This window comes from Cynocephalus volans, chromosome 2 (genome assembly GCF_027409185.1).
Source record: "Cynocephalus volans isolate mCynVol1 chromosome 2, mCynVol1.pri, whole genome shotgun sequence".
Taxonomy (NCBI): Eukaryota; Metazoa; Chordata; class Mammalia; order Dermoptera; family Cynocephalidae; genus Cynocephalus; species Cynocephalus volans.
In genome coordinates, this window is record NC_084461.1 from 210,306,353 (window position 1) to 210,319,369 (window position 13,017).

The 13,017-nt window shown below is 38.5% G+C and overlaps 1 protein-coding gene across 5 annotated transcripts in view; it reads left to right on the forward strand.

The window, feature by feature from the left end:
* Nucleotides 1-13,017, forward strand: part of PI4KA (phosphatidylinositol 4-kinase alpha) — a 124,506-nt gene that overhangs the window by 18,751 nt on the left and 92,738 nt on the right. For all 5 annotated transcript variants that reach the window (XM_063085692.1, XM_063085693.1, XM_063085695.1 and 2 more), the window contains 5 exons: nucleotides 3,646-3,762; nucleotides 6,976-7,069; nucleotides 9,399-9,487; nucleotides 11,627-11,699; nucleotides 12,340-12,599. In XM_063085692.1, the coding sequence (XP_062941762.1) occupies nucleotides 3,646-3,762; nucleotides 6,976-7,069; nucleotides 9,399-9,487; nucleotides 11,627-11,699; nucleotides 12,340-12,599 (633 nt within the window). The remainder of the gene's footprint in view (nucleotides 1-3,645; nucleotides 3,763-6,975; nucleotides 7,070-9,398; nucleotides 9,488-11,626; nucleotides 11,700-12,339; nucleotides 12,600-13,017) is intronic.

Here is a 13,017-nt window from a genome sequence, read left to right on the forward strand (position 1 = left end):
TTCAGGATCATACTGGTAAACCTATGTTTTATTTCCTGTTATATAGTTCCTTGAAGAAATACTTCAGGATCTGCTCTTGTCTGCAGCTTATCTGGGCGCAACAGTTTGACACCCATCGAGCAGAAAGTTTGCTCAACTGTGATTTTTCAATCAGAATTGAGGAAGCTGAACCAGTTGAGATGTCTGTGGTGCTGGGTATTTGTTTCAGTCCTCTTCAATTAGGGCATGAACAAGATTAATTTTTTCCTCACAAATTGATGTGAATGTTCTACCACTGTGGGCTTCATCTTCAACATTGTCTCATCCCTTCTTAAAATGAGTTATTTGTAAACTGCTGATTTCTTTGGGGCATTGTCCCCACACACTTTTCATAAGGCATCAGTAATTTCACCATTCTTCCACCTAAGCTTCACCATCAATTTGATGTTTGTTCTTGTTTCAATTTTAGCAGAATTCTTATTGCTCTGATAGAAACTCTTTTCAAACTGATCTTATCCTTCTGAGTGCTTCAAACTAGATCCTGTTAGACATGTTATAACAAGTTAGTAGGACTTTATTTTGGGGCAAAAAAAATTGAAATTCTTGCATAGCTTTCTCATAAAACTCATTTTTTATGAACTTTTTGAAGACCCCTCGTATAAGCCATTTGAAGGATGTTATTGAAGAGCAGTAGCATGAAAAATGCTTATCACATTATGTTAAGTGAGCACTGACTCCGGGTAATGACTGTGCCTTTGTACCAGATGCACCATCTCCTCTAGCTCCACGAGGCCTGCTATATAGATGGGCTCCTGTATGGTTGGGGAAGCTGAGCCTTAGCACATCAACTGCTCTGTGTCAGAGCAGAGATTTGACTCCAGGTCTGACTCCAAAGTCCATGTGCATTTCACTCAGCTAAAAGTTGTCAACATTAGATTTATTTATGTACAAAAGAAAAACAAAGCATGATCCTTACCCTCTCCCCAAAGAAATCTCTAGGGATGAAGAAAAGGACTGAGAACAAAAATATTTGTAATTTTAAGAGTTTATGTGTTTGGAATGTGTGACTGTTGATGAGTTATCTTTTTGTACAATTATGTTCTTTCTATATTGAATAATGATGTTGTGCCAGTTTTGATGAGTCTCTGGGTCTCCATGCTGTCTTCGTTTCCCAGGTATGTGGCATAGTGTATCTTCTGTGTGTTGGAGTAGGGTATTGATGAAATCTTGCACAGGACAGGGCAAAATGCATAGACTTTGATGGGACCCCAGATTCTTCCTTCTGGCTCCATGTTGACTCAATAATCAATATTTTTTGAATCTCATTGACTCATTCTGTTGTGATTCCACCTTTTGATTTCTTATTTACAGGTTTTTTGTTTGTTTGTTTTGAGAGACTACTCTTTCTTTCAAGATGTGAGTGGCTAGAGTCCCTGAAATTATCACTCTATTGTGGTTGGTCTACATCTCTCTCTTTGTATTTTATTTTCCTCTCTGATTGTGAAGCACATTCTCCTTATGAGGGGAACATTGAAGCAAAGTGGGGATTTAGGATTTCTGTTCTTCTCTTGTCTGTTACGTTATGCTCTTTTGCCTAAACATTTAATCGTAAGATTGTGGATTTTTCCCCCATATGTATATATTTTTATTTTAACTTATTGAATGTTTTCCCTGATTACATAAATAATGTTTTCTCATGGAAAACATTTCCCATATTTTGGAAAATATAGATAAAAGGACCTGCCTTTTTAGCTCAGTTGGTTAGAGTGTGGTGCTAATAACACCAGAGTCTGGGGTTCAATCTCTGTACTAGCCAGCAAAAAAATTTTAAAAAGAAACTTTAAAAAAAAGCATCTTATAAAGAGTGAAACCACTAGTCATCGTACCTCTCAAAACTATTAACATTTTAATATATTTTCTTCCACTAATTTTTCTATACATGATAATTAAAATCTTTCATCTTATGGGTTTATAGAACACTTAGAACATTGTTCAATGTCACTGCTTATTCTTAGAAAAACACCATTTTTTTTTTTTTTTTTTTTTTAAGACGACCAGTAAGGGGATCTCAAGCCTTGGCGTGGTGTTGTCAACACTACGCTCAGCCAGTGAGCCAACCGGCCATCCCTATATAGGATCCGAACCCGTGGCCTTGGTAGAAAAACACCATTTTTAATGTCTGTAATATTAGGTTGAACTTTATGAAAGGGTTTTTGTAGGTAAAAAGTGGTTGAATATTAGCAATTTCATATGGTTCAACCTAATGTTTCATCAAGTGGTTGAATCATTATTTATTCTCCTGATATTGAATTATAAGATTGTTTTCCTTTTTTTAAATTTTTTTATTTTTGGGGTGGCTGGCTGGTACAGGGATCGAACCCTGGACCTTGGTGTTATCAGCACCATGCTCTAACCTACAGAGCTAACCAGCCAGTCCATTTTCAGTTTTTAAATTTATTTATACAATATGGTGATGAATATATTTCTACATAATCTTTGCCTGAGTTTCTAATTATTTGTTTGCAGTTATTCCTAGAAGGAAAATTGCTAAGACAAAGAATGTTGCCTTCCCTCAGGTTAGAAGGTGCTTTTCTTTCAGGTCTGTGTTGTCCCTTTGTATTTGCCTTTTTAAAATCTAAGCCAACAAAAGCAATTTGCTTTCTTTTAAAAAATTACAATGGTAATTTATTAATGCATTTTCAGGGCAAACTTTAAGCAATAAATTCAATTTCCTTACCTGATAAAACATTCCACCATGACTATATGAATGTCAGTAGGTGAATTCTTGTTGGGTCCATAGCAGAACAGCCAGGTTAGGGCCTCCTAGTGTTTCTTATTGCTTTGCTCAGTGCTTCTTGTGGCAGAGTTCAAGATTGGCATCATCTGTGTTCCCATTTGTAATAAGTCCAGATTTTCAGTTCCTTTAAGACAGGCATTTGCTGTTTGTTTTGAAAATAATCCTAATTTTCCTAATTTTTCCATTTACTCAATAAATTGCTGACTTATTGCCTGTTTTGTCTTCTGCTGGCCACTATTATAGCATATCCAGTAACAGTAGATATTGTTTATTGACAACTTAATATGTGCTATGCACAGTCTCAACTGCTTTACACACATTTGATTTTTTTTTTTTTTTTTGGTGGCTGGCCATTATGGGGATTGGAGCCCTTGACCTTGGAGTTACAACACCGTGATCTAACCAACTGAGCTAACCGGCCAGCTCAGATTTTTAAAAGAGCCCTGTACCTATCTCTGTACTGGTCAGCCACCAAAAACAAACAAACAAAAAACCAGAAAATGAGAAAAGATAAAAGAGCACTCAGGATAGGCATTGTTACTGCAGGTTGGTTTGGGTAACCTGCTGATGGCACCACCAAGTAGTGGGGGTCCCATTGTTCAACTTTAGCTATTGTGCCTTATTCTCTCTGTGTATACATCATTTTAACCCTCAGCCCATGTTCCTCAGAGTATATGTGTTCACCATTGGGGAGGGGGGGCGATCATTTCAGCAGGTGCAGATGTCCTTTTTATGATTTTTAATTGAAAAAAAAATAATGACTTACTGGCTACACAGACTCACTGGGCTTTTATGGTACTGGTTTATTCTGAATGTGGTTTTACACTTTTTAAACATTGTTTTGTGGTTTTTTTGGTCTAATTTTCTAGGTCCAAAAGCTTCTTTGCATGTGCCCAGTAGATTTCCATGGGATCTTCCAGTTAGATGAAAGACGAAGAGATGCAGTGATCGCATTGGGCATTTTTCTCATTGAATCTGATCTTCAGGTAAATCTTTACTAAATTAAAGTGTCTGCAGTGTACAAGGAAGTATCATGAGAATTTAAATTTGTATCTACTTATATTTACCTAAAGCAATACTACAAGAATGCTTTGGAACCTAATCAGAGTGGTTGAGGGTAAGTGTGAGACAGGGTGGATAGAACAGATGGGAATGAGACTTCTCCATGTATACCTTCTTAGGAAATTTGGTTTTTTTGAACTGTGTGAATACGAGGGGTGTTCACAAAGTTCATGGAAGGATTTGTATTATTGTTTAATTCAATTTTTCCACAAACTTTTTTTAAGTACCCTCATATTATGATGCAAAAAAAAACTGAAGTGGTTTTGAGTTGTTATTTTTGTTTTTTTGCCAGAAAGTAAATTAAAATGTTTTGAGAAGTAATTGTATGCCCTCCAGAGCAGGCTTGGTTTTCAATCTTAGGTAAAACGCTCATCAGTCAGACTCATGGTTACCATTTTTTTCCTTCCAAAAGGACAAAATCATGAGATAATTTTGATACAGTACCATCTTTTTCAAAACTGTGATAGGTATGAATTAAGGTTTAGGGAACATGTGCCTTTTAATAGGGATTTGAAAACCAGCCTAGGAGCTCCAACAGAAAACAGCGTGACCATATTTTTTTTATGTATATAATTACCAAAGCTAGTGGAAGGAAATGATTGATCATTAGATGTAGAATCTTTATTTATTTATTTATTTTTATCATTACTAAGTACTGTTTTTTAATTCCAAGCTTAATCATGTTATGTTAGGAAAATAAAGATATTAGATATTTGAATATTTATCTAAAAAACTTAGTTTGCATGTCTTGGAAATTTTATTTCAATAAGCATTAATGTTTTTGACAGAGTATTTATACATTTGAAAAAAGTAAACATTTAAGTTATGGAGCAATATTTTAATAATTAAATAGGTCACCTGACCAAGGTCACATGAAAAACCAAAATTAGATGCATAAGCTGCATTTTATTTTTTTTCTGCCTATTTGTTTATAAATGTGAAAAGAAAGAAAATCATTTCCAGTTTTCTATTTGCCAAGTCCTATTTAAATAAAAAATGAATTATAAAGGGTGGAAAAGAATTTAAACAAAGTCTTTACAAGAAACTACTGCTGTTCAAATGTGTATTAGTGGAATGTTGGCCAGTTAGCTTAGTTGGTTAGAGCATGGTGCTGATAACACCAGGGTCCAGAGTTTGCTCCCTGTACTGACCAGCTGCCAAAAAAAAGGTCTATTGTAAATGTCTTTGGCAGACACATTACTTGGTAGATTTACCTGTAAGTTCCAAAAGTGTTGTACTTGTGTTAGACTTTTTAAGATGGCAAGGAAGAGACTAGTACAAATTACTATTGGTGCACTTGTGGTTCTGGGCGAGGATTGGCTGATCCTAGGTGGCATGTGACATTGTCCTGTGAATCATACAGGTATGCCTGTGCTTCTAGGGAAGCCCATCAGCCTCATGGATACCAGGAGAGGAGCCTAGCCTTCTTCACCAGGTTCCTAAGAAAACCCTAGGGTCCAGCTTTCTCTTGGGTTACCATATGTTTATATTCCTTGCTGGCATCCGGGATGGGCTGTGCATTGGTCTCCCTCGTGTTTAGTCAGCAGACTGCTCTGGCAGCAGCTGTGGCCAGAGTAGTGGAGGTGGTTTTATCACTATATGCTGCAAAAGCTGTAACAGAGAAGCTACTGGGGCCACTTCCTGTGCAGGGAGCCTTGCTGGGCAGGCCCTTCAGAGTTTTGTGCCTGTTAGTGCATCAGGATCCTGTACTGATGTCCTAGCTAGCTCCTTTTTATCATTTAGAGGAAAAAGTGTTTTTGATTTTGCTAAAGAAAATTCTTTATTTGTTTGGTTATCTATTTTGGCCACCAAACTACCCCCAAACTTAGTAGCTTAATGCAACAATTTTTTTTTGCTTATGAATCTGCAATTTAGACAGGGCTCAAGAGAGTCTCTGGTTCATTAAGTGTCAGCTGGGATGCTCAAAAGCTGGGGGCTGGAATCACCCAAAGGCTCATACATGTCTGGACATTGATCCTGGCTTTTAGCTGGGACCTTAGCAGGGGCTGTTGTCCAGGACAATTCTGTGTACATAGCCTCTCCATGTGGCCTGGGTCTTGTCACAGCACAGTGTCTGGGTTCCAGGTGAGTGTCCTGAAAAAGAGCTGGATGGAAGCTGCATTGTCTTATCTAACTAGTCTCAGAGGTCGGAGTCATATTTGTACTACTTTCTATACATACTAGAAGCAAGTCACTAAGGTGGCCTGTTTTCAACGGAAGGATTGTCAAAGAATTTGTAGCTGTGTTTTTAAAACGACCACATGTTTTTTTTTAGTACTTCAGAACATTCAATAGTATTCCCCTTCTCTGGAGCACACTTTATCTAGTCCTCAACTGGAGCAGCTATAAATAGGGAAATAACCTAAAAAGCCAATAATGGAAGGTAATGAAGCTGTATGTTAATTGGCTGTTTTGGAAACTAGAGGAAAGTAATTTTTTCATTGGGCTAATATTAGCTAGAAAGTCCAGTGATCAACTTGAGAGGAGTAAGAGGAAACATGAAGCAGAAAATTTTTCTTTCTTTTTTTTTTTTTTTTTGTATTTTTCGTGACCAGCGCTCGCACCGGCCATTCCTATATAGGATCCGAACCCGCAGCGGGAGTGTCGCCGCGCTCCCAGCGCCGCACTCTCCCTAGTGCGCCACGGGCTCGGCCCCAGAAAATTTTTTTAAAAAAGGAAAAAGGACAAGGGATTGGAACAACAAACGGCATCACCTAGTTGAGAAACTTGTAGCTGTGAGCTTCCCTCCAGTTCCCAGGATCTTATCCTGGGGCCCATTGTTGGGTTTTGGGTGCTCTGAACCCCTCTCCCTGAAGACAGCTTTGAGTGTGCACACCCACACCTTCTAGAGAGGCCCTCACAGGGGCCTGGCCTGTGTAGGAGGCCCATGTAAGCCATGATCCTTTCCCTTTGGCCCGGGTGGTTCAGACTGACGTGACAGCCTCTGGAGTCAGCTGTGTGGAAACAGGAAGGGAGTGATGCCACGTGAACTTACACAGGCTTTACATTATCCCTGGAGAATCTCTGAGGTGATTAGGATGTGGATATGCTTTGCTTTGGGCCTAATCTTTGCTAAAAAGCTACCTACCAATCACTTATCTTATTAAATATAATACTTTTTTTTTTTTTTTTTTCAGCACAAAGATTGTGTGGTTCCTTACCTTCTTCGACTTCTTAAAGGTCTTCCAAAAGTATACTGGGTAGAAGAAAGCACAGCTCGGAAAGGCAGAGGTGATTTTACATAATGTTTTCCCTGAATGCAAGGAAAAATAAGTATGTTCAGCATCTGTAAGGATCAAGTGTTTGTTCATGCTAACACATCAGTTAGGATGCTTCTAGCTGGTCCACTGCCGGATGTGGAACAATTAGCTGCCTACAGCAATGTGGGCTCAGCTTACTCACTGTTGTCCAGAGCCCATGGGCGAGAGGGGTGATGGCAGGCTGGGCGGGTCAGCTTTCCAATGCTCTCTTCTGAGAGTGAGCAAGAACTCTGAGACCTCAGGAACCCTTTCTCATGTCTCATTGGCCAGAATTAGATCACCTGCCCATCCCTGAACCAGTCACATTATTACTGTTAGATTAATAGGCTCGCTCCTGGAGAGAGGTCGGTTCTCCAAATTGCATTGCTGCTGCTCAGAGAGGGTGAGATGGATGTTGGGGACTCAACCACAGTGTTCAGTGTATATAGTTTTTCATTTCACTTATGTTGCTAAGATGTAGTTAAACTTTGCACCTTCAGAAATGGAATAAATTCATGTGTATTTCTTTTTAACTTATACTTTAGTTTTGTTTCTCTTTAGTGTCAAAGGAAAGTCAGATAGTCTTTTCCTCTCCTCCCCTCCACTGCCTAACTCTCCCTGCCTCCCCGCTTGCCTTCTTCCTCCTCACCCCCCAGCTGTCCAAAATATTTACATAGGTCCACACGGGCCATGCATTGTACTCAACACTTATAACCCCGATGTTCTTGTATACTGATTTCCCAAAGTTCCAAAATCAGCTTGGAAGACCTCCCAGCATTTTCGGGTTCATGACCCATGAGACTGAAGTTTCCTTGTTGTTTATGTCTGTGAGGCCTGAGGCCCACCTTTGGATAGAACAGGAGGTTGGATCTTCTTCTGTGAAGAAGATCCTTGTCATTTTCATTTGTGGCACAGCCCTGATTTGTTAGGAGGGCTCAGTCTGCTAAAGATAAGTTTTGCTATTCTTATGAACATCCTGCTTGTGCCTGTATTTCTCTTGACCTTTGGGTTTTTATCATTTCCAGTGACCTACCATGCCTAAAACTGATAGATCCAAAATTATGCATGTATCTTGCAATTTCAAGGACTACGAATTAGAGTGCCATGACTAAAGAGTCAAATGTTTGTCTACCTCTGTATTATCTAATTTGAGGAGAAGTAGAATACCACTAGATGCTGATTCTATTTTCTTATTTTTTTTTAATTTCAAAACAGATCACTTCTGTATATGTAGATTCATATTCATATATTAGAATGAAAGTTTTAGCATTATTTGAACATTGTTAGAAATATATAAATTTCTAATTGTTGGGTAACATTTCACTTTTGCATTAAGGCAGTATTACTTATGCTTTTAAACTCTAGAGCAGTAATTCTCAAAGTGTTGTCCCTCGGCCAGCAGTATCAGCATCACCTGGGAACTCATCAGAAAAGAATACTCTTGGCCACCACATCAGAGAAACTCTGGTGCCGCAAAGCAAGCAATGTGTGTTTTAACAATCCCTGATGCACACTCAAGTTTGAGAGTGACTTAGATCTGCATTTTAAAATTATAAGTGCAGAAGTAGAAATGTAATAATCTTCTGCCATGTACTATAGATATGTCCATAAAATAGTAGGTACTTTTATGTCCTTGATTCCATGTTCAATATTCAAAATTGTTTATATGTATAATCATGATTGAACCAAATAAATGACAGTGGCTCCAGCATTTGAAGGTGTGCCTGATAGAAATGCTGTACAGCTTTTGGTCTTTTAGGTATAGTGCTCCCTCCCAGCCTTGAAGGCCATGCTCCTGAGAATCTCATTCTAGGAGGCTTAGCAGCGGAAGTACTTAAAAGTTCATGGGGAGTAGAGCGAATCTTTGGAAACTCTTACTAGGATTTTTCCCATTTGCCAAAACAAAAAAGAAAAAAATATGCAAATAATATTTTATTCAATTTAAAGTAGAAGTAATAGGTATTTCCATGTGCTGTCTCTTACAAGATTGATTCTCACTTTTATTTAGGTAGGGAATAAAAAATGGAATCTGTCATATTGAGAGGCTCTATAATCTCACACTATAAATTGACTCAGGATACATTTAACAATTAATTTAATTTAAACTTTCAAGTTTATTGAACCAAAACATTTACTTAAAGAAACGTAGGGATATTTCTCAGCAAACATGTTGAATCTGTAACTGTTCTTTCGAGACTCATCTCAACAAGGGCAGCCGCTATAAACTGGTCCCTTGGACAGGCCATGTGAGAGAGGGAACGTACTGAACTGGATGCCAGTAGGCATTCTGATGATCTGACTTGTGTCTCTGTGTCTTCCAGGTGCTCTCCCAGTTGCAGAGAGCTTCAGCTTCTGCCTGGTAACTTTGCTGTCTGATGTGGCTTACAGGGACCCTTCACTTAGAGATGAGGTAAGTGTGCGGTGACTTGGTATGCATTTCTGTTAGATTGAAAAGAGTTTCAAAGTGATGAAAAAAGTTAAAAAATTTTAAAAATGGAAGTGCAATTGGATTGTTTATGTTGATTTATTTCATGCTATTAATAGCAGACCTAAGAAATGTTTCATACTTGTTTATAGTACTTTTCAGGATCTCAGGAGTCCTATCTCATTCAACTTACCAAAAAGCCCTGAGAGGTAGGCAGAAAAAGGTAGAGGCAGCTCATTTTCCTTACTTTAGATTAGGTTTTGAAGTTGTTCATAGAAGTGGATTTTTTAGCTAACTGAAGATTTTACCTATAGTGCCCAAACTTTTTTAGTTTTTGTTAATTTGGGGCGGAAATGTTACTAAGATGTATTTTATACTTCTCTCCTTTTCAAAGAATACAATCATAATACAAACTTTTTCTTAATCACATTTGTCATTTAGAAAGGCTATTCTTAGGTCCTGCCAAGAAGTGCCTAGTTGCTTGCCCGCATGCAAAATGTTCTCAGCTAGTGATGCTTTTTGAGTTCTTTCTCTTTTAGGTTATTTATTTATTTGTAGGTTGGCTAAAGAGGTAACTAGATATATTAGAATTGTGTATTTTTAAATTTTTTGGGGGGAGCAGCTGGCTATTATGGGGATCTGAACCCTCGACCTTGGTGTTATAATACCATATTCTAACTAACTGAACTAACCAGCCAGCCTCAGAATTATGTATTTTTATTAAAAAGTTAGACATTAAGTTAGGGGCTTTTCCATGAATAAAAATAAAGGTTGAAGATGATGACATGATTTTAATATGTAAAATGGAAAAAGTATTATTTTTCAGGTCTTCATAGGTTTTTCAGCATTATTTAACATTAGGAGAACGTAAGAAATTTGACTTAGTTATGAACAACAAGTCATGTCAGACCAACTTCATTTTCTTTGCCTGGGTTTTCTTTTCTTTTTTTTAAAGATGACCAGTAAGGGGATCTTAACCTTTGACTTGGTGTTGTCAGCACCATGCTCTCCCAAGTGAGCCAACCAGCCATCCCTATATAGGGATCTGAACCCTTGGCCTTGGTGTTATCAGCACTATACTCTTGCAAGTGAGCCATGGGCTGGCCCTTTTCCTGGGTTTTCTAAGACAGTAATTGAGAGAAAAGAGGTGGATGCAGTCTAGTTGATCTTCATGAAGACATTGGACAAGCACCTCTCCTGATATCCTGGACCAATTATATGGGCTTAGTGCCAAAATGATTCAGAGGGTTTTTGGACCTGCCTGGAGGACCATCCCAAAGGATGGCCTGCCTTTGAGCCAGTGCTCAAATGAAGCAAAATGAGCCAGTGCTGTAAATGAAGTCAAAAGCAAGTTGGTCTCATCTGTAGAAGGCATAGAGCTGGGAACTGGAGACCAATGTGATGAGTTAAAGCTAATACTGTGAGCTTTTGTAGGAATAAATGAAAAGTGAAAAATACCAACTATGTAAGTAGAGTTTGCATATCCTAGGAGCAGCATGTGTAAAAAGAAGTTAAGTATTTTATTTATCTGTAAGCTCTTTGAGCCAGCAGTGTGAAGTGGCTTCCAAAAAGCTAATGGCACATTCCTTAAAGGCTAAGAATCTGTGATGAGTTTGGTGATTACTCTGGGTGAGTTCCAGGATTCCTGGAATATTAATGTATTTTATTCTGAGCCCCACAATTTGAGACAGATGTAGACAAACTGGACTTCAGAAAAATCAGAAGCAGATAGTTAGCATTGTAAAGGACTTGTGACCATAAGGAATAAGGGTGAAAAGAATTTGGGGTATTTAGGCATGAAAACAGAGGATTTGGGGACCTATCACCTGCATATAGAATCTGGAGGAAGAAGTGGCTCCGAGGGATGGTGGATACAAACCCCAGAAGAACAACACTGGCCCAGTGTTAGAAAGAGCTCTGTACCAGTCCAGAGAGGGAGGGTTTTTGTCCCTGGAAGGTCAGCTGGTTGACCACTTACCACAACTCTTGTGTAGAGATATATTAAATATGGTGTTGGTCAAGATAATGCCTGAAGCTCCTTCTAATTCTAAATTAATTTTTTGATATTTATCTGATTTTGTTTATAAGTTTGGTTGTTTGTTTTTGTTTCCTTGATTATTATAGATTTTAGAGGCACTTTTGCAAGTTTTGCATGCTCTTTTGGGAATGTGCCAGGCCTTGGAGATTCAAGAAAAAGGTATGATTATAGATCTTTAAGCCTTTTTCCTTTTTCTTCCTTTGTCTCTCTTTTTGTGATTACTCTTTTTCCTATCTTCTTTTCCCTTTTCCGTTCTTTGGTACCTAATGTGCATCTGATGGATGAAAACCTTATATTAGGTTACATTTGTTGTGTGAGCACAGTTCTGGTACATAAATGCCTGGTGACCTTGGACAAGTAACTTCACCCTTCTAGGCTTCAGATTCACCTAAAACATGTCTGGGTAGATTAGTTGACTTTCAAAGGTCATAATTTTCCCCTAGAGTAAGGCTATCAATATGATCCTAGGGAGTATAAATATATTGTTTAAATAGAGTCAGGGTTCCTGATAACATGACCTAGCTAAATATTATTGATTTGAGTGTGCCTTGTACAGATCAAGATCTTCCAAGGAGAGCAGTTGTGTGTGATAGAGACATAGTCTGAAGTTATTGTTAATGACAGGTTGAAAATACTACCACTCAGCCCTTGGCATTGACCTTGTTACTGTGGCTTACTCTGAACCTTCAAATTTATTAGTGGGCAGGTTGCAAAATGTTAACCTGTGTTACAAGTTGGTACAGTATGGCTCTCTCACAGGTAGTTTCTCCTATTGTTACATTCTCACTTGGTCTTCTAGAATACCTCTGCAAGTACGCGATCCCGAGCCTGATAGGAATCTCACGAGCATTTGGGCGTTACAGCAACACAGAAGAGTCTCTCCTCTCAAAGCTCTTTCCCAAAGTCCCTCCTCATTCCCTCCGAGTCCCAGAAGAGCTTGAAGGTGTTCGAAGGCGTTCCTTCAATGACTTCCGCTCCATCCTCCCCAGCAATCTGCTGACTGTCTGTCAGGAGGGCTCCCTGAAGAGGAAAACCAGCAGTGTGTCTAGCATCTCTCAGGTGGCTGGGCTCCTGGGGAAACAGCAGAGGAGAAAGATCTCATTAAGTGCTTGTATGAAGAAAATCCCTTATGTGTGTAGTTTGAGGAATCTTAAGAAATATGAAAGGTTCTCACTAGAATTCTCTTTAATTCAAAGGCTTGCCTTGTCCTTTTTAAGATTTATAAGTGATTTCATAGTCATGAAGTTTTATTTAACAGCAGTCAGGTGCCAAATTCTGTTCTGCATGGGAGATAGATGGTGCCCTTAAGAAGTATATAATTGACTTATGGAGAAAAGATAAAAACAGAAAACACTGAGAACAATTCAGGTCACTAATCAAGTAAAAAATATATGGCTAGACACAAAGAATTTAGTGATATAGAGTGTAGTAGAGAATGCTGTAGCTGCGATGGGCTTCAGGGAGTAGATGAGGCTTG